This window comes from Nycticebus coucang, chromosome 22 (assembly GCF_027406575.1).
Source record: "Nycticebus coucang isolate mNycCou1 chromosome 22, mNycCou1.pri, whole genome shotgun sequence".
Classification (NCBI taxonomy): Eukaryota; Metazoa; Chordata; class Mammalia; order Primates; family Lorisidae; genus Nycticebus; species Nycticebus coucang.
In genome coordinates this window covers 11722598-11747987 of record NC_069801.1, presented here as the reverse complement: position 1 = coordinate 11747987, position 25390 = coordinate 11722598, and the positions used below count along the sequence as shown (strand labels likewise).

The window sequence follows — 25390 nt, the reverse complement described above, 5'->3', positions numbered from 1 at the left end:
AAGATCACTGGGCCACAGGGTTCTGCTTATGCATGAGGACATCATGAAACCCAGTGGGAGACCCTCTCTCCTCAGCATCTCCCTACCAGAAAGTCGAGGAGGAGGACACTGGGGACCCAACTCTGCAGCACTGTGTGACCACCATGGCCCCAGGAGCTGACTCTGAGCCAGCACAGGGAAGGAAGGAGCTCAGGTGTTAGGACACCCTTGGAATTGAGGTGAGACACTAACTTTATTTTTCTCAGAGGCCTCCAGTTGGGAGTTAGACAAACCCCCAGAAGGCAGCTGTGGCTGCCCTTGGTGACAGCATAATCTAATCTCTTCATTCATGAACATTCACTAAGCATCTGCCATGTGCTGTTTTTCTGCCATTTCACATTCTGAGCTCTGTCTAAGGTGGGATTTGTCCTTCAAATCCCCTAGGAGTTGAGCTGGGCTGCAGGAGAGGGGTGTGTTGCGATGGGGAAGAGAGGCAGGGTCTCCACCCAGCCTTGGTCACGGGGGGTGGGGTGGGCAGGGGGATGCATCTGAGGCATCATTTCTTCCTGGCGGACTAGCTCATTTCCGGGGTGGTGGGTTAGTCAAGTTGGAAATTGCTTTCTTCATCTAGAACAGAGAGAAAGGGTTTTTTGGGCGGTGCTCATAGCTCAGTGGGTAGGGCACCGGCCACATACACTGAGGCTGAAGGGTTCAAACAACAATGACAACTGCAACAACAAAAACATAGCCAGGCGTTATAGTGGGTGCCTATAGTCCCAGCTATCTAGGAGGCTGAGGCAAGAGAATAGCTTGAGCCCAAGCTATTTGGGGAGTTTGATGGTTACTGTGAGCTGTGATGCCAGGGCAACAGCTTGAGATTCTGTCTCAAAAAAAAAAAAAAAAGAAAAAGGATTTTTTTTTTGGAGGGGTGGGATGCAAAAAAAGTTGACAGTGGGGGTTTGACTGCCCTGATAGTAGGGGTGTCAAATCTGGGGTGATTGCATAAATGGGATCACCAAAGCTCAGAGTGGGACAGGCTGGCTGCTGGCCACAAACAAGGTAGGGTAGCCAGGCCCAGTGGCCACTCTGGGCCAGAAAGTGGGGCTCATTTGAGGCCCCCAAATTTGGATGTGGTCACCCCCGCCCCACCTCCCTAATGTGCTCAGGCAGAGTTCCCTCTGCCCTTGGGCCCCTGGTACCTCGGCCCAGGACACAGAGCCCACAGCTCTGCCCTGCGATGTTACGAAGAGTGATTGAAGGTTCAACAGCTCGAAGAGGTTGTGTGCCTGGTGGGGGATTGTTAGGAAATGCTGGAGGGTAAGGGACATCCAGCCTGCCCTTCTGGCCCTCTGCCCCACATCCCTGTGCCAGGAAGCAGGACTGGGCTCCCTGTGCATGGAAGGTAAGGACTTGGGCCTGCGATGCTCAGTGTGGCCACAAGGGGCCAGCAGAGTCCATGCAAGGGGCTGAGCAGGGCTCAAGCAGGAAGCGCCCATCATCTAGCATCTTCCCCCACCAGCAGAGAGGGGTTGGAGCTGCCTCCAGGTCCCAGGCCTGCTTGTGTCCATCCCCACCCCAAATGCCAGACTCTGTCTTGAGTGGACAGGGAGAATGTGGTGGGCCTGAAATTGAAATCCACATGTGCCTTGATGCACAGTCCACTCTCTCTCCACCCAGTATTTCCTAAGCCCTCCCACTTCCCTAGTTTCTCTGCATCATCCCAACAACCCTGGCAGTGAGGGGTGGACAGGGCAGGAGCTGCTGTGCCCATTCTGGTGATGAGGAGTCAGGCCCAGGAGAAGCAGAAGGCACCCTGGTGAAGTAGGGGAAGCCAGAACTAGAGCTTCCCCATTAGGCTCTTCTCTGCCCCAGGGTTCTTATCTGCCTGCATTCCTGAATTCTCCCCATTACCTGGTGCAGGGAGGTCTCTGGGGACAGATGCAGTGTCACTGGCTCTGTGGGGCAGCACCCAGCCAAAAGGTCCTGGAGACACCGCTGGGGATGGGGGTTAGGGTTAGGGGCGATTTAGGCCAGCCTCTCCCTTCCCCAGGTCTGCCCCTGTCAGATCACCTCTCCCACAAGAGATCAGCCAGCCCCTCCCCTCACAGCCCTGCTGCTCCCCATCCCAATACCCCCATGAGTACCCACCTGGGGTCCTGGAGTCCAGGAAGGAGGCTCAGCCTTGAATGCCTGCACCAACTGGGCCCTCTGCACAATGCCCACCAGGATCTGAGACTCTGGCAAGTGAAGAGGGAGCAGGAGAGGGGCACATTATGAAAATGAACTGTTCTCATGTCTCCTGGAACCTGACACCAGCCGAGATGTCTAGTATAACTATTATGACCCATTTTACAGGATAGGAAACTGAGGTTCAGAGGCACAGATATCCTAATTTGCTTGCCCAAGATCACTCAGGTCTGGTTCGCATTTTGTACTTGTCCCAAGAAGAAATGATGCTTTTGTTAGATCTTTCGCCAAGATTTGGCTTATGTGTCTTTTAACAAGCCATCATTCTTTTGCCTTTAAAAAGATACTTTCAGCTGGGCACCCGTAGCACAGTGGTTATGGCGCCAGCCACATACATCAAGGCTGGCAGGTTAGAACCTGGCCAAGGCCAGGTAAACAACAATGACCGCTACAAAAAATAGCCAGGCTATGTGGTGGACACCTGTAGTCCCAGCTACTGGGAGGCTGAGGCAAGAGAATTACTTTAGCCCAGGAGTTTGAGGTTGCTGTGAGCTGTGATGCCATGGCACTCTACCAAGGGCAACATAGTGAGACTGTCTCAAAAAAATAAAATAAAATAAAGCTCCCTCAGCTTGGCACCTCTAGTTCAGTGGTTAGGGCGCTGGCCACATGCACAGGGGCTGGTGGGTTCGAACCTGGCCAGGGCCTGCTAAACAACAATGACAACAATAACAAAAGCATAGCTGGGCACTGTGGCAGGCACCTGTAGTCCCAGCTACCTGGGAGGCTGAGGCAAGAGAATCTCTTAAGCCCAAGAGTTTGAGGTTGCTGTGAGCTGTGCTGTCACAGCACTCTACCCAGGGCAACATAGTGAGACTCTGTCTCAAAAAAAAAAAAAAAAGAAAATGCTTTCCTCAAGGCATCAGGGGTAGGGCAAAGGGACTCAGGTAGAGAATGCTTGAAAAGGGCGGTGCCTGTGGCTCAAGGGGTAGGGCGCCGGTCCCATATGCCGGAGGTGGCGGGTTCAAACCCAGCCCCGGCCAAAAAAAAAAAAAAGAGAGAATGCTTGAAAGGAAGCCTGGGGGGGAAGCTTCTGGAAGATGCTAGTGGTGTCCCCTCCTTCCACACATCAGACCTGGTTTCTAGAATCCCAAAAGTTATTTGTGGAGTGTATTACCAGCACCCTCTCATCTCTCATTTAGACATGTTGAGCACCACAAACTAGGGTGGTTATTATTTCCATTTTACCAATGAGGAAACTGAAGCTCAGAGAGGTGAAGTGACTTGCCCAAGGTCCCAGAGTCTGGATTGAGATTCAGGTCTGCCTGACAGGTCCAAGGCCCTGCTTACCCTTTCCTGGGCCCTACCTGCCAAGAGAAAGTCAGAAGAACCTCCTCCCTTTTCACTCCCCCAACCCCCTGCCAATTCCTCCTTCCTTCCTTTTGGGCACCTGTGGTCTCCACCAGGGGGTACTCAGCCACGTCTGTGGAAGTCACAACCTTGACCGCCTCCTCCAGCAGCATGTCCTTGGCCAGTGTGGTGATGGTGCAGTTCATGAAGTGCTCCACAATCACACGGTGGGAGCTGTGGGCAGAGGGAGTCTCACATCAGGTCCTGGGAGTGGGTATCAGACTCCCAGCAGGCAGATACCCAGGGGGAGCTTTGCTGGAACCAGGGGCCCATGACTCTCAAGTGTGGGCAGGGGCTGAGAGATTCCTGAAATAAGCAACTCCCAGAACCCCATGATGAGCAGGAGCCTGGAGCCCACCTCTCTAATGGCCCAGTTCCAAACCCCCAGCCCCTGGCCCTATTACCCCCAGACCAGCTCCACTTTGGACTGTTTTATACAGCAGCCTTTCCATTTGAAGAAAAGTTAATATTGGGGGAAAAAAAATCTTTAAAGTGAAAGCTGGCTGGGCACAGTGCTCACAACTGTAATCCTAGCACTCTGGGAGGCTGAGGCGTTCAAGACCAGCCTGAACAAGGGTGAGATCTTGTCTCTTTAAAAAACTAACCAGGGGAGGGCGGCACCTGTGGCTCAGTCAGTAAGGCGCTGGCCCCATATACCAAGGGTGGCGGGTTCAGGCCCCATATACCGAGGGTGGCGGGTTCAGGCCCCATATACCGAGGGTGGCGGGTTCAAACCCGGCCCACCGAACTGCATCAAAAAAATAGCTGGGCGTTGTGGCGGGCGCCTGTAGTCCCAGCTACTCGGGAGGCTGAGGCAAGAGAATCGCTTAAGCCCAGGAGTTGGAGGTTGCTGTGAGCTGTGTGACGCCACAGCACTCTAACGAGGGCCATAAAGTGAAACTCTGTCTCTACCAAAAAAAAAAAAAAAAAAAAACTAACCAGGGGTACATGTGAAATTTACAAAGTGTAAAATATAAACGTCTTAACACAATAACTAAGAAAATGCCATGAGGGCTATGTTATATTTCAAATTGTATATAAAACCAGCACATTGTACCCCATGATTGGATTAATGTACACAGCTATGATTTAATAAAAATAAATAAACAACTAGCCAGATGTTGGGGCAGGTGCTTATAGTCCCAGCTACTCGGGAGGCTGAGGCAAGGGGACTTCTCAAGCCCAAAGTTTGAGGTTGCTGTGAGCTAAGACGCCATAGAACTCTACTCAGGGTAAAGAATGAGACTCTGTCTATAAATAAATAAATAAATAAATAAATAAATAAATAATAAATTGTGAAAACCACCAGGTAACTGCCCTCATTTTACAGATGGGAAAGCAGGTTTGGAGCAAGGTGGCAGCTGGCGCAGGTAGGGGCTGGGGCCGGCACCCAGGAATTCTCAGAGCCTCTGTGTCCTGATTCTCTGGGGCCAGAAGCTGCTCTGGTCCCATCTGGTCATGTGAGACCCTCAAAGCCTGTTTCCATTCTAGTGCCATTTCCAGCCCCCAGTGATGTCCCAGTGAGGACAGCAGGAGCGGAGAGGAGGGAGGGCAGCTCTAGATCTGGTGCTGACCCTCTGTGTGACCTGGAGCAAAAAATAGCATCTCATCTGGCAAATGGGATGATATCTGTCCCGCTGTGAAGACCAGCCGGAGACTAGTAAGACATTGAGGGGGGGAGGGACAAGGATATGCCCAAGGTCAAGAGTGGTGCCGGGAAGACTGGAGACAGGCTATATGTCAGCCTCTACCTCTGCCAAGATCAACTGTGGTGACATGTCTTTTTGGAGGGACGCCTATCCCCGGCTCACCCCGGACACTATCGCCCCATCAGGCAGCCCAAGGCCAGTGCTGCCCACCTGATCTTTCGGCCCCGGATCCAGGGCAGGTATGGCAACTTCTTGACGATGATGGTACCGTCATAGAAGGAGGGCTGACAGCTCTGGGCAATCACATTGGCTGCCAGCACTGCCATCAGCACGGGCAGTCCATGCACAATTTGGCCAGTCAGCTCGAAGGCCAGCAGTGCCGTGGAGATAGTGTGGGTCACCGCCCCTGAGAAGGCTGCAGCCCCTGTAGGATAGAACCGGCAGCGAGGCTCAGGTGGCCAGCCTCAGTCCAGGATCCATGCTGCATGGCTCTGTGGGAAGTATCCCAATAGCTGGGCTTGGTGACAGGAGAGGGGGAGAGGAGGGGACTGGGCACAATATAGCCAGTCAAGACAGCCATGGGGGGGCTCACAGGGTGGCCCAGTGACCACTCCAGAGCTACCAGCTGATCCCCCAAATCCAGCTCAGCCCCGTGATATTTGCCCATCAGTGGACACCCAATCCACTCACCTGCCAGGGCATATGCTCCAGGCACAATAGGATTGATGACCCCTCCAGCCACGATGCCCTCAGGGAAGGCGACAGAGAGGGCCTCCCCCAAGAGGCGCCCAACAGCAGCTCCTGATGAGAGACTTAAGAGTGAGGGGCTGACCCGGGTCCCTCCATCCCTGGGGACCATCTGCTCGACCACCTTGAGGAGGGAGGGGGTTGAACCAGGAGCCACGGCCATGCCCCAGTAGTTCAAACCCTCTCAGAGCCTCAGGACTCCAGACTCACCCCAGACAAATATGGGCAAGAAGTATCCGGCAGGCATGGGGATTGTGGTGGCCAAAATCAGCATCCAGAACTGCAGGTGGTGGGAGCCCAGGGGGCAGAAGGGAGTGGTGACTGGGCAAGGCATGGACAAGAGGGGCAGGACGGGGGACAGAGGCATTTCTAGAGGGAAAGAGGGTGCCAGGCACATGCCCATTGCCAGAGTCTGGCATTAGGGAAGGAACATCACCCTGATAAAGTGCCCACTATGTGCCGAGCATGGAGCCAGGAACTCCCCTGGCTGGAGAGTCAGGAAATAGTGGTGGAAATAGTCATTATTACCCCATTAGAAAGGTGAGGAAATCTAGGCCCAGAGAGCTCAAGCAACTTGCCCGGGGCCACCCAGCAGGCAAGGGGCAGATCCAGGAGTCCGGGTGAGGCCATGGCGCCATACTATGTGCTATGGGGAGGCAGCCCTCATCCAGACCAAAGCTGGCTTCACTCCCTGCTCAGCTTGTGGTCCCCAGGTACCCACCTTCATAACCAGGAAAAAGGCGAGGGTCCCAAAGACGGTGAACTGTGGGTGGTACCATTCAAGCCACAGGTTCTGGGGGTCGAGCTCCTTGGGCCAAGGTGGGGACGAGTTCCTGGTCATCAGTGCCCAGGAATTGTTGTCAAACAGCGAGCTCAGATGTTCAGCCATGGACAGCTGGGGCAGGGGTAGGTTGGAATCAGCAGAAAGGGGGCTGAGTCTCAGGTCCCCGGCTGCCCCTCACTGCCTGACCTCGCCTCCTAAAATCTTACTCTGCTACCTCCTGGCCTGGGGCTCTGCCCTCCCCGAGCTGTGATTTCCTCATCTATAAAAGAAGCCCAGGCATCTCCCAAAAGGGGGGCTACCCTCTCCCATCACCCACCACTCAGTGCCCCTTACCCGAGAAGCTAAGAAGCGGCCCACGCCAGGCGGGTAGGTGATGGAGGCTAAGATCATGGCTGCCAGGGCGGAGTACAGAGGCTTGCTGTTGAAGGGGGAAAGTCCCAGAGTTGGCCCTCCTCTTCCCCCACCCCATGGACTGGGCCCCACCTGGGCAGGAGCAGGTCCCCCACCTTGGGTGCTGACACCAAGGCAAGAACTGGAGGCAGGAAAAGCAGGAGAGGGACCTGGGCTCCAGGGCCTGGAATGTGGGAGTCAGCCCCACACTGCTTGGTGTCACCAGTGCCGGGGGGTCAGGCTGGGGTGGGGATCAGGAGGCTGGAGGGGGTCAGGCTGGGGTGGGGTTATGTATCTAGGGGCAAAAGGAGGGCTTCCCAATGCCAGGGTCAGGGGGCAGACAAGGTTTGGGGAGGAGGTTGGCTGCTGAGGGGGGTGGGTCTCTGTGAAGGGGTGAGATCTCAAGGCAGGGTGCGTCTTCAGTGAGAGGCTTAGCAACCAGGTAAGATGGGAGGGGCAGGGACCGTGGGGTGCTGGAGAGGAGGGCTAGCAACGAGGGCTATGAGCTCCACATATAGGCTAAGGGCTATGGGGTGGCTTGGGGGCTCAGTGGAAGGATGAGGGCTCAGGTAGAGGTGTATAAGGTTGGGAGTCCAGAGGGGCTCCCTGAGAAGTCCACAGCCCGGTCCCCAGTCACCTAGTGGCCAGCAGTTTGGAGAAGAACCGATTGGTCTTGAGGAAGCCCAGGTAGGTTCTCTGGCAGAAGAGGTAAGCACAGCTCAGGATGCCACAGATGGCCCTGGGTGAGAGGAGTCGGTCAGTCCTGAGCCCTACTCCAGTGCCAGGGCAGTAATCCAAGCCTGGGGGAGGCCTTGACTCACCCCAGTGCCACAAAAAAGAAAATCTCTGGCAGGTCGTAGGGAATGTCCACTGGGAAATTGGTCTTGAAGAGGCTGGTGATGGTCTCTGGGGAAGGAGGGAAGTGGGGAGCAGAGATGGGACCCCTACCCCACACAAACCCAAGGCCCAGATTCAGGCAGGGGTGGAAGTGGTACCAGGTCCTGGCATTCCAGGCCCTCCACGCCCCCTGCCCAGCAGTTCCCCTGCCCTCAGGTCTCCTCACCCATCTTCATGCCCAATACAGGTCAGCTCCTTCCCATGCTTCTCGAAGGGGGTGGGAAAGGGGAAGCACCAGGGGTGGGGCTCACCTTCCTCGCTGTTGAAGACTGACAGGAGCCGGAATGTGAAGGCCCCACAGGTGGAAGCAAAGAAGCCCCTCCAGTAATCCCAGACGGAGAAGTGGGAAGACATGACCTCAATGCTGAACAGGACACCTGGGGCAACACTGGGCTCAGGCGCCTGCTCCACCATCCCTGGCCGCAGGGCCCCAGTGTTCCCTCCTTCTTGACCCTCTGTCCTGCTGCCCCACAGCTTGCACAGACAGGAGGAGAGGGCCCGAGCCCAGGCGGGGAGGACCCTGGTGACCAGGGAACACGTCCAGCCGCCCATCTGCAAATGCCCGTATGTGCCCCCCTCCTCTCCATGTGTAGGGACTATTATGATCCCCATTTTACAGAGGAGGAAACCAGGCTCAGAGAGGCCAACTGGCCAGGGTCACACAGCAGGCGATGGATGTCAGACCCTAGTCTGCCAAATGTCACCCTGAAGCCTCTCAACACCACACCTCCACCTCCACCTGGGGTGGCTGTCCAAAGGAAGAGGCACTGCAGGGGGTTTGAGGGGCCCCAGGGTGCAGGGGAAGGTGTGAGGGAGCCTTAGGATGTAGAAAGGGTGTGAGGAAGCCTCAGGGTGCAGAGGAAGAGGCAGGAGGGAGCCCCCGGGTGCAAGTGGAGGGGTGTGAAGGAGAGTCTCAGGGTACAGGGGTGTATGAGAGAGGGTCTCACCACTGAAGGGTGCTGCGAAGACTGTGGCCACACCCACCGCGGCCCCTGCCACCAGCATTTCATTTTGCTTGCTCTTGTTCTGAGGGGATAGGCGGCCTGGGCTCAGAGTCAGCCCTCTGAGCTGGGCTTACCTCTTCTGTCTCTCCCTGCTTCCCATGGAAGCCCTCCCAGGCCCCTTACCCCAGGCTCCCCGATGATCGTGGTGCGCACACGGCCCAGGTAGGCAGCAAGCATCACAGCCAGGTGCACGAAGGGGCCCTGCAGAGGTGAGGTGTGGGCACAGGGCACAGGGACGTCCCCTGGGGCCCATCATGAGGGTAGCAGAGGGGGCCTCGACCAGAAACAGCATGGCTTTCTCCCCAACCTCCATCTCTCCAACCTCTAGGGATGTCCTGGGTTGGCTTTTGTCACACTCTGGGGACCTGGCTTTTCTCTTTCCCCAAGTCTGAGCTCTCTGAAGGCAAGGACTGGCTTGGGTCCCCTCCGACCCTGTTTTAGTGCAGAAGGGGGGCCCAAGAGGGAAAGGGGGGCAGGGGGCTGGTTGGGATTATAGGGGGTACCCTTGTGCCTGCTCGTACCACTTTGCCCAGGAAGATGGTGCTGCCAGTGGCCAGGGTGCAGCAGAGGCCCACCACCTTGGCCCCAAAGTTCTTGATATCCAGGTAGTCTTCCAAGACTATACCTGACAAGATGACCTTCAGCTCTGGGATCCCAGAACCTTGGCAGAGACAGGCAGGGACAAAATGGAGACAGTCTCTAGATTAAAACTCTTAACACTCTACCCTCTACCCTGCACAGTATTTTCGTGCTATAATCTGTTAGATCAGCGGTTCTAAACCTGTGGGTCACAACCCCTAAGACCATTGGAAAAGACATCCTGCATTACGATTCACAACTACCAAATTACAGTTATGAAGTAGCAACGAAAATAATCTTATGATTGGGGGTCATCACAACATGAGGAACTATATTAAATGGTCGCGGCATTAGGGAGATTGAGAACCACTGTGTTAGATCCTCATAAACCCTCTGATGCTGGGATTCTGATGAGGAAACTGAGCTGTCTGTGTTCATCTAGCTGGGACTGGCAGATGGCTCCAATAGGGCGGGAGAACCCTGGATAAAGTCTCAGGCACCACTGGACACAGGCCTGGAGTTCCCATGTGCTGGCCCGGAGCTGGAGGCAGAGCTGAGAAGCCCGGGGGAGCTGGGCCCCCTCTGCTCATCTCTCCCCCTATGGTGGAACCTGCCCGAGTCCTTTCCCCTTGGCCTGGCCCAGAGGGGTCCCTTGGAAATCAGGCAGATAAATAGTCCAGACCTGGCTTTTTTGCTGTGTGACTTTGGACAAGTGACATGACTCTTGTTTTTCTTTATTTTTCTCATCTTATACTTTTTTTTTTTGAGACAGAGTCTCACTTTGTCACCCTCAGTAGAGTGCTGTAGTGTCACAGCTCACAGCAACCTCCAACTTTTGAGCTTAAGCAATTCTCTTGCCTCAGCCTACCAAGTACCTGGAACTACAGGTGCCCACCACAATGCCTGGCTATTTTTTGTTGCAGTTGTCTCTGCTGTTTTAGCTGTCTGAGGCCGGGTTTGAACCCGCCAGCCTCGGTGTATGTAGCTGGCGCCCTACCCACTGAGCTACGGGTGCTGTCCCTTCTCTTTTTTTCCCTTCCTTTCCTTGAGACAGAGTCTCACTGTGTTACTCTGTGTAGAGTACTGTGCCATCCTAGCTCACAGAAACCTCAAACTCCTGGGCTCAAGAGATCCTCTTGCCCCAGTCTTCCAACTACAGGCACCTGCCATAGCACCTGGCTATTTTTAGTAGAGACGAGGTCTCGCTCTTGTTCAGGCTAATCTCAAACTCCTGAGATCAAGCAATCCACCTGTCTCAGCCTCCCAGAGTGCTGAGATTATAGGCGTGAGCCACTGCACCTGGTTCCTTTTCTTTCTTTCTTTTAAGAGATGGGGTCTTGATATGTTGCCCCAGCTGGTCTTGAACTCCTAGCCTCAAGTGATCCTGCTGCCGTGGCCTCCCAAAGCACTCATATTTCAGGTGTGAGCTACCTCACCCTGCTTTGACATGACTCTTCTGAGCCTGCTTCTCCAGCTATGAAATGGGGCTGGCTGCCTCCCATCTTCCCCCATCGGAAGCACCAGGGGATATAGAAAGCATTTAGCTAGTGGGGACTGGCGTGACAACTGTGGACTCACCTCCAGAGAAGGGTGTGATGCTCTGGGAAAAGCCCGAGGAGAAGGAGACGAGGGCCACAGGGTACACAGTCCAGGAGAGATACCGGAGCAGGTGGCTGTCCCCAATCTCCCGGTATAGCCAATTATGCGCTGTGGACAGCCAGGTTTCAAGGAGCCACCCACAGCCTCTGAAACCCTCAGAGCCAGACACTTACTAGGAAAAGGAGACTCAGAGAAGGGAGGTCCAGGGCCACCCAGCGAGTGGCAGACCCTCAAGAAGAGGCAGGGTCGCAACCCTAGGTCCACATCCCAATTTTGCCACTTCCTAGCTGAGTGACCTTGGGCAAGTGGCTCAACCTCTCTGAGCCTCTGTTTCCCCATCTATCAAATGGGCTAGTGATGAAATCTCCTTTTCAGGGTGGCTGAAGGGGACCTACTGAGAACTAAAAGAGACAGGGTGTAGACCATCGAAGACCATGATAGGTCCTCATTACGGCAGCTAAGAGTCTCCAGAGAAAGCGTCTTAGTCTTTCCTGTCCCACACCCTCCTCCGGGGAGGCCTCAGGGTGGAGATAGGCTGCTGAAGAATAGGGAAAGCTCTATGTGTGGGGGTCTAGTCAAGTGCTGCTGAAGAATAGGGAAAGCTCTATGTGTGGGGGTCTAGTCACTCCACCCTATGGTAACTGAGCTGAGAGCAAGGAGGGAATGGGAAGGAATAGGGTGGCAGGGAGCTCAGAGGAGGAAGTGCTCTTGGACAAATTCTGGTCTTTCTCCCTCATTCTGTAGATGAGGAGACTGAGGCCCAGAGCGCTGCCCAGGGTCACATACCAAGTCAGGAGGGAAGCCAGGACCAGAGCCCTCCCCCACCCCTGCTGCACCTGGAGGTCTACCTGGCATCCCCAAGAGCGTGCCTGGAATCCCCTGGTCCAGAGCAGGGCGTTCGTGCCAGGGTTACCTTGGACCACACGCTTGACGATGAAGTTCATGGCATAGCTGATCAGGGCCATGAGCACCCCCAGGGTCATCAGGAAGTACCAGTCCTCACCCACGCGGAACAGCTTCTGCTTCAGCCACTCCAGACTACCTTGGGTGGGAGCATTGCGGCCACAGTTCAGGCTGGGACAAGGAGAGCTGGGGCATGGTGGGGCTGGAGCCAGGTGGAGGAGTCTAGGGTAGTCCAGAGTGGGCTCTGCCTCATACGAGAGGCTGAGTGGGTTAGTGGCAGTGATGGTGGTGGTGCAGTGGGTGCTAGGCCTGCTGCCCCTGCTACAAGGCCTCTGCCTTTCCACCCCTGCCCATACTTGGGGGCTTATGGTAGACAATTGGGGATCAGGGGCATGTGGAGGGAGGCTGGCAGCTACAGCTTTCACCAGCATCTCAGCGGCATCCGCAGCTCAGAGCATAAAGGCTTAGCCTGACTTCTGCCCGTTCCCAGGGCCTGCATCGTCAACTCTCCTAGGAGCCCCACCAATGCCCCAGCCTCTTCCTGCTGGCTTGGCCTGGGAATTGGCCCTCCTGGCTGTGGGCATCAGCCCCTGGGGCTGCACTTAGCCCCCTTCTGGGGTCCCTGCCTTCTCTGCCCCTTAGCTAAGGGGACAGTCAGGTCTCAAAGTAAACAATGCATGAGAGACTCCAAGGAAAGGTCCACAGTCACCCCAACCACTTGCTGTGGCCTCAGCTGTCCTGGTGGCTGACCCTCAGGGCCTCTCACTGGCACAGGCAGGTGAGGGTAGAGCCCTGGGTAGAGGATGGAGGCAGTGTCCAGGCCTTGGGCTATATCTCCCAAAAGACAATGTGCAGACCCATGGCCCATCTCACCCACAGACAGATGGACAGACAGATCCTTTCCCTCCCTGACACCCCAGAAACTGGGCAGCCATGTCCTGGGACAAATGAAAGGAAGAAGTGGGGGCTGTGGGACCTGGGCAGGGGAAATGTCCTGGGGAGGGAACCAGGCTCTCACCTCGGATGCCCCGGCGCATGCGGGGACAGGAGCCCCACAGCTCCTGCAGAGTCACAGGGTTCCCCGAGGAGCCTTCACGAAGGCCCACCAGTTCCTCCATCAGGTCCCTGGGGGGCAGGGGCAGACAGAGGGATGGGCCCTGTCCCTCATCCCCCAATACTCTCCCTCCCAAACAGGAAAGGTTGTGTCTTCCTCTGCATATGTGTGAGGTTGTCAGGAGGACATGTAAGACTGGGTGTGCCTTCATCACTGGGGTCTGTCACCAAGGGTGTACGCTTGTTTTGTCAAGGTGTGGGGAAGAAGTGGCATGCGGCCTTCCAGGTGTCCCTTGCCCTGTGTCCAGCTGCAGGTTGGGCACAGGCAGGATCCCATGCCTTTCTGAGGCCACTGCCTCCCGCCCTGTTGGGATGTGGCTATTCCCACTGCTCAGAGCAGTCTCTTTGCCCAGGGCTGTCACTCTCTCACTGCAGGGTTCCCATGGATGGCTCTGCCTCCCTGTGCCTGAACACCCTCCCCCTACAGCTCAGGCTTGAAAGGCAGGAAAAACCCCAGCCCAGAAGGAGGCCCCTTTCCCTCTAGGGTCAAAGTGAAGTGCTGGTTCTTGCCCTCCCCACCTCTGCCCTGCTGGCCCTGACCCTGGAAGGTCCATGCCCCTAGCTCTGCACCCAGCAGCTCCTCACCTGTCAGTCCGTCCTGCTGTGCTGGTGACTGGCCCTCCTCTAACAGAGCCTCCTTGGCCTCTAGCGCCCAGTGCACCTGGACAGGTGTGTGCTCCACCAATCAACGCCCTCCCCACCCCCCTGCCCTGGCCTGGGGTTTACTGTGGCCATTAAGAATGTCCTTGACAAACCAACCAGAACTGCCCAGGCCACAGCAGTGCAGAACACAGCTGCCAAGAGGGAGGGGGGCAGGGCTTCCCCCACCTGCCACAGCTGGCAGACGGGTGCCAATGGCTCCTGGGCAAGGGGCCTGGGAAGGGGAGCTCGTCCACACAGCAGGACAGTGAGGGACCATCTGCTGGGGCTGAATCAAGAGAGCTGGGTTCTCAGAGCTGGACACTGAGGGGCTTGAAAAAGCAGAGGAGGGAGAGGGAGGAGGCTGGACAGAGTAGGAGAAAGTACCTGGACACAGGTGAGTGGGGGCCATCCCCCCGTGTGCCAGGCAGCCTTCCATAAAATTACCATGAGTACTCACAGAAACCCACTGAGGTGGGCTGAGTTATCCCATTTTAAAGAAATGACAGGCTTGGCTCCCATAGCTTGGTGGTTAGGGCACCAGCCACATGCACTGAGGGTGGCAAGTTCCAACCTGGCCAGGGCCTGCTAAACAACAATGACAACTACAACAAAAAAATAGCTGGGCATTGGGCGGCATCTGTGACCCAGTGGGTGGGGTGCTGGCCCCATATCATATACTGAGGGTGGCAAATTCGAACCTGGCACCAGCCAAACTGCAACAAAAAATAGCCAGGAATTGTGGCGGGCACCTGTAGTCCCAGCTACTCAGGAGGCTGAGGCAAGAGAATCGCCTAAGCCCAAGAGCTAGAGATTTCTATAAGGTATGACGCCACAGCACTCTACTGAGGGCAACAAAGTGAGACTCTGTCTCCTAAAAAAAAAAAAAAAAACATAGCCAGACGTTGTGGCAGGCACCTATAGTCCCGGCTACTTGGGAGGCTGAGGCAAGAGAATAACTTAAGCCCAAGAGTTTGAGGGCAGCGCCTGTGGCTCAAAGGAGTAGGGCACCAGCCCCATATGCTGGAGGTGGTGGGTTCAAACCCAGCGCCGGCCAAAAACTGCAAAAAAAAAAGAGTTTGAGGTTGCTGTGAGTTGTGACGCCACAGCACTCAGAACTCTACTGAAGGCAATATAGTGAGACATATAGTAGTCCTAGCTACTAAGGAGACTGAGGCAAGAGAATAGATTGAGCCCAAGAGTTTGAGGTTGCTGTGAGCTATGACATCACAGCACTCTACCGAGGGCGACATAGTGAGACTCTGTCTCAATTAAAAAAAAAAAAAAGAGAGAGAGACCTGGGGAAACTGTCCCCTACCCCAGACAAATCATTTGTTGAAATCTGGGACCATGAGCTACCCTCTGCCCCTAGATGCCAGGCCATGTCAATTCAAAATGGGAGCAGGGATGTGGGTGTGGTGGGCAGCAGGATTGCAGTTTACGGGTCTGTGTGGACCTGGGCCCACCTTGCCTCACCCATCCTGATCTGTTGACTGTGCACAGTAACAGGATAACTGTCTGCCCTATTTACACCCCAAACAGCAGTCTCAGTCTCTGGTCTCTGAGAGCTGCTGGCTATAGTCCCACCCTCCCTGTGCTCTTTGGCCCATAAGTACCAGAATAATGAGAAAAGGGCAGCAAAGGGCACAGTGCCCAGGGCAAGTCTGTTCCAAAGCCATTGCCCCCATGTGTCAACCCCCAATTTCTCCCCATGTCAAGCACCGGGCAGCAGGGGGGGTGGCTTAGTAGGAAGACAGCAGGTTTGAAGCCCGAGCAGCTCTGCCACCACTAACTCCCTGACCACCTGGACCCTCAGCTTCCTCTTCTATCCAGGACCAGGGGCCTGTCTCTACTTCATTCATCACTGAGTCCTTCAGAGCCTGGGACAGTGGCCAGCACATAGCAGGTGTTCAGTAAGCATCTGCTGGGTGATGGGTGGTTTCTGGACACCAGCCTGTGAGCTATGTGGGGAACCGATGGGAACAGATTACAGATCCCTTCCCAAGACCCTAAATCAGAATCTTGGGGTGCGGAGGGAAGAGTCTATGTTTGTTACAAAACTCCCCTGGGTTATTGGGATTCAAGGGATTGAATCCCCTTTGAAGCCCCTTCTGTCCCTGTTTTGCACAGGGAAAGGCATGCCTAGAGACAGGGGAGTGGCCTCAGTGACCTTTCAAGGTCCTTTCAGTGAAGCTGGAGGACGCAGTATTTGTGTGGGTGATGTCTCAGGAATGGGGGGAAGGAGGAGGAGGAATGGTGGGCGGAGGGGGGTAATGGGATCTGACACCCAGGAGCAGTGACTCAGGCCCTGAGCACCATGACAGTGTGTCTGCATTTAGCCACTGGCTCCTATTTCCCTGGCAAGTGGCAGGCTTCTGGGCCCCCCACCCTGCCCCCAACCTTGATCCATCTCACCTTTGTGCTGGTGACTTCCCAGTAGTCCTAGAACCCCCTCTGCCAGGATGGGTGACATAGGCCCATACCCAGCAGGAATCGCCAGCAGAGATGACAGATCCTCTTGTCCCAGGCACCACCCTGGTCCCCAGCTGTCCCCTGTCCCTTGCCCAGCCCCCACTTCACACAGCACCCCTAATACCCCTATAGACGGAGCCCCCTGAGGATGAAGCTCCAGACTGGGTTCTCTCATATAAAAGAGAAACAGTCCCCACTTCCCAGTCTAATGCAGAGACAGGTGAACCCCTGTCCCAGGGAAGCTGCCAGTAAGGTAGGAGAGAGGGGACACAGCAGAGAGTCGCAGAAGACCATGCTGCCCTGCTAGGGGCTGGGGGTGGGCAAGGGCAGCCAGTACTGTGGGCCTCTGGGGTGTGGGCTGTGTGAGTGGGAGCAGTCAGAGAGGCTTCCCGGGGGAGGGAACTGACACTGGTTTGGGCAGAAAGGGCAAGAGCTACAGGACAGCGGAAGTCCCACATTGCAACCTGGGCAGGTAGGGGACCTGCTGCCTCCAAAAAGGCCTTTCCCTGGCATCTGCTGTGGTCCAGCATGAGGCCATTCCTGGCTCTGCAGACCAGGGAGTGTCCAAGAGGGGCTTCTCAAGTCCCTCCAGGCATTCCGTCTCCATATGCATACGTTCAAGTCATCCTGGCCTCTGGGAAGCTTTGGATCCAACACATCTGGGTTTGAATTCCAGCTCTGCTGCTTACACAAGTGCTGGACCCCCTTCTTCAAGGCTCCGCTTCCCTGTCTATAAAATGAGAATGATGTTGGCTCCTTCTCAGCTGTGTGGGAGATCAAATGGGCTGCTGGACAGCTCACAGCCAGGAGCCTGTGCACAGAAGGCATTGCAGAAGTCAGGGCTGGAATCCTTGTCTTCTGGGGTCCTCTGCCTCTAACTGAAGTCCTGTCTGCTGCGGGCGAGGCATCTCCTCTGTGGAGGTCAAGCAGACAGGTGCTGGGAACATAACTTTCTAGATCTTTAAGGACAGTTACTATCTACCTCCCCCTACCCGAGTCTGGGCCCAACCCCCAGCTTTCTCCTCTTGGGACCCTTAACTGTTCCGAGAATCAGCGGGGAAGTGTCTGCAAGGAATCAGGGTCCCCACAGGAGTTGGCAGGGGGACAGATGCACATTCTCACCCCCCTCCAGAGCCGTCTCGTCCTTTCCTTAGAGATGGGCTGTAAATATTCTCTGCCCCCAAGGAAAGGAGCCCCTAGCTTCACGTAGCAGTGGGGGGCGGGCGGTGAAGAGGGGGCTCCACCTCCCCCTGTCTTCAAGGAGGCAGAGACCTTAGAGAACCTGAAGGGCAGACACAGTCCATAGAAAGCCCCCAGGCCGATGAGACAGACAGAAGACACGAGGAATACCAAACCCACAAGGTCATGGGGCCAGCCTGGGAGTCCGATTGAACGGCAAGGGAACGGAATCCAGCCCGCTCCTCTGTGGCGTGGAGGCCCCTGGGGCTGCAGTGATCGGCCTGGAATGCCAGGCCCTGAGCTCAGCCCTCCCGGCCTGCGTGTGTGCTGTGTGTGTCGGGCTGTCAGCAGGGCCAGCTCACGGAAGAAGATTTCCAGCCCCCTCTGGGCCACGGAGAGGCCTAAATTTAGCTAGTAGACAAGGGGCTGGCCTTGAGCCCAGGGAGAGACGGGCCTTATAAAGGGCCGGCAGTCAGGGCCCGGCACGCTCCCCCAGAGGCCTGTGCCCACACCCCTCTCCTGCCCAGCCCCTGCCCGCCTGGACGGGGCCCCGCGCCTGCCCGCCGATGAGCCACAGGACTTCCTCCACCTTCAGAGCGGAGAGAAGTTTCCATTCCTCCTCCTCCTCCTCCTCTTCCTCCTCCTCCTCCTCCGCCTCCCGAGCCCTCCCGGCCCAGGACCCACCCATGGAGAAGTCCTTGAGCATGTTTTCTGAGGATTTTGGCAGCTTCATGCGGCCCCACTCAGAGCCTCTGACCTTCCCAGGCAAGTTCTAGGGGCTCAAAGGGAGGGGAGAAGTACAGGTAGGGGACATCTACTCCAGGGCCACCAAGCGCACTGTGGCTGCTGATCTGCCAGGAACAGGTGCTGCATAGCTCACAGCTGCATCTGGTGGCCAAGACAGATGTGGCCACAGGGACAGATGTGCCCATGAAAACAGGTGGACCTCTAAGGAACAGTTGTGACCCCAGGGACTCAAATGGCTCCAATGGCTGCCCATGGCCTGGCCTAGTTGGAGCCCTGGAGGCCTGGATGGGATTGGGGGGTGAGGCAGCCCCCAGCCTCCAGGCTGGGGTGGCCTTCCTATAGACCGTCAGGTACACACCCACACCTGTGTTGGGTCCGGCCCCATCCCCACTGAGGAAAGGTAGGTTGCAAGAGTGAGGAGGGGCTTAGGAGCTGAGGATGAGGGAGGAGCCACCCCCTTGCCCCAGGAGAAAGAGCCAGAAACTCAGGTTCCAGATGCCAGTACTGTCCCATGCCCCACTGACACAGCCGCCCCCACAGCCCGCCCTGCAGGGCCTGGCAACATCAAGACCCTGGGAGACGCCTATGAGTTTGTGGTGGATGTGAGAGACTTCTCACCTGAAGACATCATCGTTACCACCTCCAACAACCAAATCGAGGTGCGGGCTGAGAAGGTGAGCCTGGCCCTGCCCCACCCCTGGGTCCCCAAATCAGCTCCTGTACTTTCTGCCTAGTCCACCTCCTGCCTGTGTCTCCCAGTCCCACCTCCCAGCCTGGGCCCCCAGACCTTTGCCATTGTCCCTTCCCCATCCAAACTTCCCCAGGCCTTGCCCCCTATAGCTCACAGGCCAGAGAACTCCACTGCCTATCTGTGCCCCAAGGTATCCAGGGCAGCCAAGGGAGCCTCTGGGGAATGCAGGAGGGCTGGAGGGATGTGAGCAGAGGGAGACCTGAGGGGGCAGTCTGAGGGTGTGGATGCCCAGAGGTAGATGGTGATGGCATCATGAGGACAGCTCCTTTGGCAGCCTGTGGGGGGATGTGGGTAGGCGAGAGACTCACCTGGTCTGCATCAGGGAGTCTCCCGCCATGACATCACTCTAGCCCTCTCCTATTTCCAAGCCAGAGGCCCAGCCCCTGAATTAGGCCCCTGTAGTTTAAGGTCATGCTCACATAGTCCCTCCACCCATGGGTTTCAGGGTCACTGGGTCCCTAGGGTCTCTGAGTCTGAGCTCCCAGGAGTCACTGTGGCCTCCAGTCCAGAGAGGGCATAACCAGCCCTGAGCCGGATGCTGCCTCAGGCAGGCAAAAGCTGTAGCTGCCCAGGAGAGAAGAGGCTCTGCCCAAGGCTCTCCCTGAGCCTCCATGGACCAGCTTCATCCCGAGCACACAATGGCAGACTCCTGGGCGTCTCTGCCAGAGGTGCCAAGGACTGTGGGCACCAGGAGCAGTGGGCAGCACATGCCAGCCCTGCCATCCCCGACAGTGACTCAGCGGCCCCAAAGGCCTCTGGACACTATGTGCTGGCTGAGCTGTGGGGGAGGGGCTGGTGGGTGGACACCAATGTGTCTGGACATCCAGAGGGCGTGGCTTTCCCCCTGTGTCATCTTCTCCTGCCTTGCTTGGGAGCCCCAGTGCCACCGCAAGGGAGCCTCCTCCCTCCCTGAGCCCCACCCTTCATCTAGCCCCTTGCCTGCCCCTTGGAACTACCAGAGCTCCTTCTAGGTGCCCCTGCCCTGTCCCTGCACAGCCTGTGGCCTGTGGCCATCACCACCCTGGGCAGCCTTTGCATCCAAAAGCAGATGTGAAGCCCAGCCAAGAGAGAGTGGGGAGAGGGGGCTCTGGCTTATCACAAGCAGGGTGGGATGGGAAGCGGCTTGCCCTGACCTGTCATCCCTTCTCCAGCTGGCAGCTGATGGCACGGTCATGAACACCTTCGCTCACAAGTGCCAGCTGCCAGAGGATGTCGACCCAACATCAGTGACCTCGGCCCTGCGGGAGGACGGCAGCCTCACCATCCGGGCGCGACGTCACCCACACACAGAGCATGTCCAGCAGACCTTCAGGACAGAGATCAAAATCTGAGGACCTCCCCTTCCCCTGCCTCCTCCATGCCCCTCTGGCTGCCAGCAAAGTCTTCTTAACCCCTTCCCACATCCTTCAGGTGTTCCAGCACTTATGCCCCTTCCCCCCCAGACCCCAGGTGGGTCACCCCCCAAACTAGGGCCCTCCACTCTGCCCAGTGTAGGCCAAGGACCCCCTGGCCTCACCTGTAGTGCCCAGATTTCAGATATGACCTTTCTCACTGAATCCAGAATAGAGAGTTCAGGTCCGAGAAGGGAGATCCCAAAGAACCCATGTGGGGAGGGGAGGGGACAAGCAGGGCATCTGGGGAAATGATCTGCAGGACAGACAGACAAACAAGTCCTTTGATCTCTGTAGTCTCTGCAAGGCAGGGGCAGGGGGGGCCAGGGACCTGGGACCCCCTTGGCCAAGGGCAGCAAGAGAGGCAAAGGAAGGTCACAGGCAGAGAGGTGCCTAAGTGGAACTGCCCAAGGGCTCAGGGAGGCCAGGAGACAGCCGTGACAGTAACTCCCCTTCCGCCACTCTCTAAGCCCCAAACCAGTTGGCAGGCTGCCCGCCCGCCCTGTGTCCCCAGCCAGCTGGCCAGGGTTGGCCACACTGCATCAGTGTATAAATGGGGTTTTTCCAATACAGCCTGTTCATGAGAAACCCTGTGAAATTCCTGCTGTGTGTTACCTGCTGGTGCCTCCAGGGCAGGACAAGGATGAGGCTGGTCCTGCAACACCACCCACCCACCCACAGGCCTGGGCTTCTGGGGCTGCTTCTGCTGCAGACAGGCTCATTCAACAGAGGTGGAAGTGAGAGTGTGGATGGGACTCTGGGTCTTCAAGGTTGGACACCAGCTTCTTGCAACCTTCTCCTCTGGGCATCACCTTCCTGTCCTAAGCCTCTACAGGCTTAGTGTGTGTATAACACACACACACACACACACACACACACACACACACCTCTATCACTGTCTTTCAAATACACACCATTACAACTGGTTGAGGCCAAATACACAGCATCCTAAAATCAGATTTACAATCTCCATTTTCATCAATGAGGAAACTGAGTCACTGAGTGCCTGATTTTGTCATTGAAGGTTGGATGTCAACATTTGTCAACCCAGATGTCAACAGCTGTTCTCAACCTCCAACTGCCGGGCATGGAGGAGTATCTCCCCTCACTCTGCTTCTCTCGGGCTGTGTACCCTGCCCTGCAGCTTCCTACAGGGGATGGGGAGAATCATTTAAAAAGCCCCTAAGCCCATCCCCTCCTGGTGCCCAACCCAGAGCAGGGACCTCCCATTAGCCTCAACCCTGAAGACCACCTGCTGCCCCCACTGACCAGCTCAGCCTTCCACATACAGAAGCAGGGGTGAGGGGAAGGGGTGGTTCACAGGTAGACTGGGTCCCCAGGGCATGTGGCAGGGCCAGCCTCTGCCCTCTGTGCTATAGGATGACCTCTCACTCCTGCCACTCTAGGGCCCTTGGGGAGGTCTGGGAAGAGGGGTCTTGGGACAGCCCCAGCACTGGGATCTGTACACACAATAAAGGACCCTCTCACACTCTCAGACTCCTGGAGGTCACCTGCTTGCAGTTCTCAAACTTGGGGGAGGTCTGGAGGCAGCTTCTGGGAAACCCCAGGGTAAGCAAACTCACCTTTGGGATCTGGGGAGGGGTGATAGCTCCAGTTAAAGCTTAAGACTTTACAGAAAATAGGGGTGTCCTTGGGCTCCTCCGTGAGCTCCCCAGGCCCACATGAGCAGGAACCCCAGGATTATTTCTGTGCAGTCCCTGAAGCACCCTCTCTTCCAGCTGCCTGCCCCTTCCTTCCCTTTTTATTCATTCTTTCATCCAAGAAAGACACTTTGTCCTTCCACTATGTGCCAGGCATTGTGCCAGGCGCAGGGACCCAGAGGTGCACCAGCTCTTCTGCCCTCTTGAAGCCCGTCTTGATGTGGACTTTGAGGCCCAGAGAGGCTGCCTGACTGGCTCAGGGTTCCACAGGCCTGGGACAGGGCCGGTGGGAACCTGGGGAAGGGCGTGGGAAGGGGAGAAGGTCTGGGACTGTGCTGGTTGGTTCAGGGAGCCTGGGAGGCTCCCTGGTGGGACCCTCGCCCCGCCCCTCCAGGAGCGCGCCGCAGGGCAGCTCCGGCTGGCTGCGGTCAGGAGGAGAGGGGCGGCCAAGAGGGGGTGCGGTATTTCCAGCTTCGGTGACTCACTGATTCCACTGGGCTATTTGCAGCCCCGACACTCATCAGCGCAAGGTTGGGGGGAAGGGAGGAGCCGGACTGGCTCCGAGTCCCGCGCCCCTTACCGGAGCAGGCTTATCTTGGCGCCCCTAGCCCAGTGAGACCCCTACCTGGCCAGCCTGGCCGCGGAGCTGGGCCGTGGGCGGACGGGGCTGGGAAGGAGCAGCTTCCCCGGGCGGCTGACCACCCCCATACCCAGCAGCCTCCTCCGCCAGTTTGAGGGGAATGAAGGTTGCGCAGGGAACAAGTGGCTGCTGGAATCAGAGCACACTGGGTCTGAGAGAGTCCAAGGTGACCCCGCGGAAGGGGAGGGCGGGAGGTGGTGACCGCCGCTGGTCTTTCGTCGGCTCCGCCCCGGGGGCAGGAGGACAAAGACAGAGGCTCTTTGTCTCCCAGAGCCCACAGCCCACTTCTCCCCGCTAAATATAGGCCTGACTACCGGCCCTCGTCCCGCCCCCACCCGGGAAAAGTAATTATAGCAGCCAGCCCCATTCATGGAGCGCCTAGTGTGTGCCAGGTGAGCGCGCTCATCCCCACACGACAGTCCTGCGAGATAGGTGCTGTTATTGTTGTTGTACCGAGAAGGACATGGAGGTTCAGAGAGGTCAAGCAGCTGGCCCAAGGTCACCCAGCTTGGAAGTGGCACAGTTGGGATGTGAATCCTTGCTGTGGATGTGGAAGGACTTCTAGTGGGTTAGCACCGCTCAGTCCCCACCCCTGCAGCCCCCACAGGGAAAGGAGACTACCACATCTGATAGCTTTTGGGAATGGGCCTGGGCAAGATATAGAAATTGAAAAGACACAGATCTTGCAGATTACAGATTTCTGGTAACTTTGGAGATCATATTACTGGACTAAGTATAAACTTCCAGAACGCTAATAAAATACTGATGTGTCGGCTGGGTGTGGTGGCTCACGCCTGTAATCCCAGCACTCTGGGAGGCTGAGGCGGGTGGATTGCTGGAGCTCACAAGTTCAAGACCAACCTGAGCAAAAGCAAGACCCCCATCTCTACTAAAAATAGAAAAACTGAGGCAAGAGGATCGCTTGAGCCCAAGAGTTGGAGGTTACTATGAGCTACGACGCCATGGCACTGTACCCAAGGCAACAGCTTGAGACTCCAATCTCAAAAAAAAAAAAAAATACTGATGTGTTCATGAAGATTGTTAACCCATCATGAAGCAGAACAAGATTAATCACAAGGACCGAACTGATGGAGGACTGAAATGGTTTTTGTGACTTTTTGTTTGAAACATTGCTGATTCTTTTTGTATTTTGTTTTCTAGAATTGAGAGAACTATTTTTCTTTTTTCTTTTTTTTTTGCATTTTTTGGCCGGGGCTGGGTTTGAACCTGCCACCACCGGCATATGGGGCGGGCACCCTACTCCTTTGAGCCACAGGCACCACCCTGAGAGAACTATTTTTCTTTGGAGCTATTTATGGTTAATAGCAATTGGGTAAAAGATACCTTTGTGAGCAAAATGGAAAATTTACCTTTCTCTCTACCTCAGTGGTTCTCAACCTTCCTAATGCCACGGCCCTTTAAAATATAGTTCCTGTGGGTCAGTTGCGACCCACAGGTTGAGAACTGCTGCTGTACCTGATTACCTCAAAATTTGGAAACTGTTTGTATTTTCATTTTATGGCAATGTAATTATTTGCATAAGGTCAATAACAATCTGTTCCCTGGCTGGGCGTGGTGGCTCATGCCTGTAATCCCAGCACTCTGGGAGGCCCAGGCAGGTGGGTTGCTTGAGCTCATGAGTTCAAGACCAGCCTGAGCAAGACCCTGTCTCTACTAAAAATAGAAAAAACTGAGGCAAGAGGATCGCTTGAGCCCAAGAGTTGGAGGTTGCTGTGAGCTGTGATGCCACAGCACTCTACCCAGGGGGACAGCTTGAGACTCTGTCTCCCAAAAAAAAAAATCTGTTTTCTGTTGTGACGGGACACATTGGATATGCTCAGGACCCACTGGGTACATTGGTTATTTTACTGATGCTTTGATGTGAATGACATCCTTTCAGATATGACCAGACTGCTTTGAGGAACTAATGTTGACTTTACAAAGACTTATCTTTGTCAAAAAGCCCCTTGATAAGACTGGCCTGATACCTTGTCTATAAGCTTCCTGATCTTGCAGTAAGAAAACAATGTCACAAGCCTGGAAACCACAAGATATTTTTGGACCTCAAGAAGAGAGAATTTTCCCAATTCATGCAGGTATTACAGGCAGCGTCTAAAAGCAAATCCTAGGGTTTGCTTTCTAGCCTCAAGGCTTTGAAAAGTCTAATCTGAAATTCCTTAGGAAAGTTCCAGCAAATCCAACCTAAAGGAGCATATGTGACCAATCAGTATTCTTGTGCAAATTCTCTATGCAAATAATCAGGCCAAGCATAATATTAAAACGTATTTTGCAAATAAATTGGTCCTAGTAAGATTTATCTTTGGTAGATTTGGAGAATTAGAGAGAGAAAAATTATGTTTCAGAGGAAAACTGTAGCATGCCTGTTACCAGATTCCAGCCAGCTCTTGACTGTTTTTGAGTTTTTCATTATTTTCCTACAATTTGGACTAAATCCTGAATTACTTCTGCCATACAAATTCTCTTTATTATAATCATGTGTATTATATTTCTACTATATATCTCCTTTACTTCTGAAAAAACTAAACTCATGGCATTCTGAAGACTAGAGATGATTCAACAAGCAATAGCATTTATATAAATCCATGACTTGTCTGAGGTCTCATTTTTGCCATCCTGCAACACTGTCTCAATTCGGTTGCTGGTGCTCT

At 55.4% G+C, this 25390-nt stretch overlaps 2 protein-coding genes across 10 annotated transcripts; one reads left to right on the top strand and one right to left on the bottom strand.

Moving 5' to 3' along the window:
* Nucleotides 1-213: 213 nt before the first annotated feature.
* Nucleotides 214-24940, bottom strand: LOC128575503 (chloride channel protein ClC-Ka). 9 transcript variants are annotated; one of them, XM_053577193.1, is made up of 21 exons: nucleotides 22004-24940; nucleotides 16296-17265; nucleotides 13147-13253; nucleotides 12139-12267; nucleotides 11205-11333; nucleotides 9569-9708; nucleotides 9171-9248; nucleotides 8991-9069; nucleotides 8295-8420; nucleotides 7968-8052; nucleotides 7784-7885; nucleotides 7090-7174; nucleotides 6694-6867; nucleotides 6183-6252; nucleotides 5916-6026; nucleotides 5436-5649; nucleotides 3617-3750; nucleotides 2128-2216; nucleotides 1891-1974; nucleotides 1179-1265; nucleotides 214-606 (listed from the first exon to the last, which is right to left on the bottom strand). In XM_053577193.1, exons 3-21 carry the CDS (start codon nucleotides 13244-13246, stop codon nucleotides 559-561), a joined length of 2064 nt encoding a protein of 687 aa, XP_053433168.1. In that variant the 5' UTR covers nucleotides 13247-13253; nucleotides 16296-17265; nucleotides 22004-24940; the 3' UTR covers nucleotides 214-558. The 9 variants fall into 9 exon arrangements, 5 of the variants coding, with proteins under 5 accessions (XP_053433168.1, XP_053433167.1, XP_053433166.1 ...); XM_053577192.1 differs by lacking the exon at nucleotides 22004-24940 and adding an exon at nucleotides 17625-17858; XM_053577191.1 differs by lacking the exons at nucleotides 16296-17265; nucleotides 22004-24940 and adding an exon at nucleotides 13827-14734.
* Nucleotides 17930-21009, top strand: HSPB7 (heat shock protein family B (small) member 7). The gene is made up of 3 exons (XM_053577196.1): nucleotides 17930-18296; nucleotides 18819-18952; nucleotides 20181-21009. Exons 1-3 carry the CDS (start codon nucleotides 18098-18100, stop codon nucleotides 20358-20360), a joined length of 513 nt encoding a protein of 170 aa, XP_053433171.1. The 5' UTR covers nucleotides 17930-18097; the 3' UTR covers nucleotides 20361-21009.
* Nucleotides 24941-25390: the final 450 nt, after the last annotated feature.

Coding starts and splice junctions, on each gene's coding strand:
- HSPB7 (XM_053577196.1), top strand. CDS start 18,098: ATGAGCCACAGGACTTCCTCCACCTTCAGAGCGGAGAGAAGTTTCCAT. Junction 18,297..18,818: donor AGAGCCTCTGACCTTCCCAG/GCAAGTTCTAGG, acceptor CCGCCCCCACAG/CCCGCCCTGCAGGGCCTGGC. Junction 18,953..20,180: donor TCGAGGTGCGGGCTGAGAAG/GTGAGCCTGGCC, acceptor TCCCTTCTCCAG/CTGGCAGCTGATGGCACGGT.
- LOC128575503 (XM_053577189.1), bottom strand. CDS start 13,393: ATGAAGGCACACCCAGTCTTACATGTCCTCCTGACAACCTCACACATA. Junction 6,868..7,089: donor GCCGCTTCTTAGCTTCTCGG/GTAAGGGGCACT, acceptor CCCCTGCCCCAG/CTGTCCATGGCTGAACATCT. Junction 6,027..6,182: donor CTTGCCCATATTTGTCTGGG/GTGAGTCTGGAG, acceptor GTCTCTCATCAG/GAGCTGCTGTTGGGCGCCTC.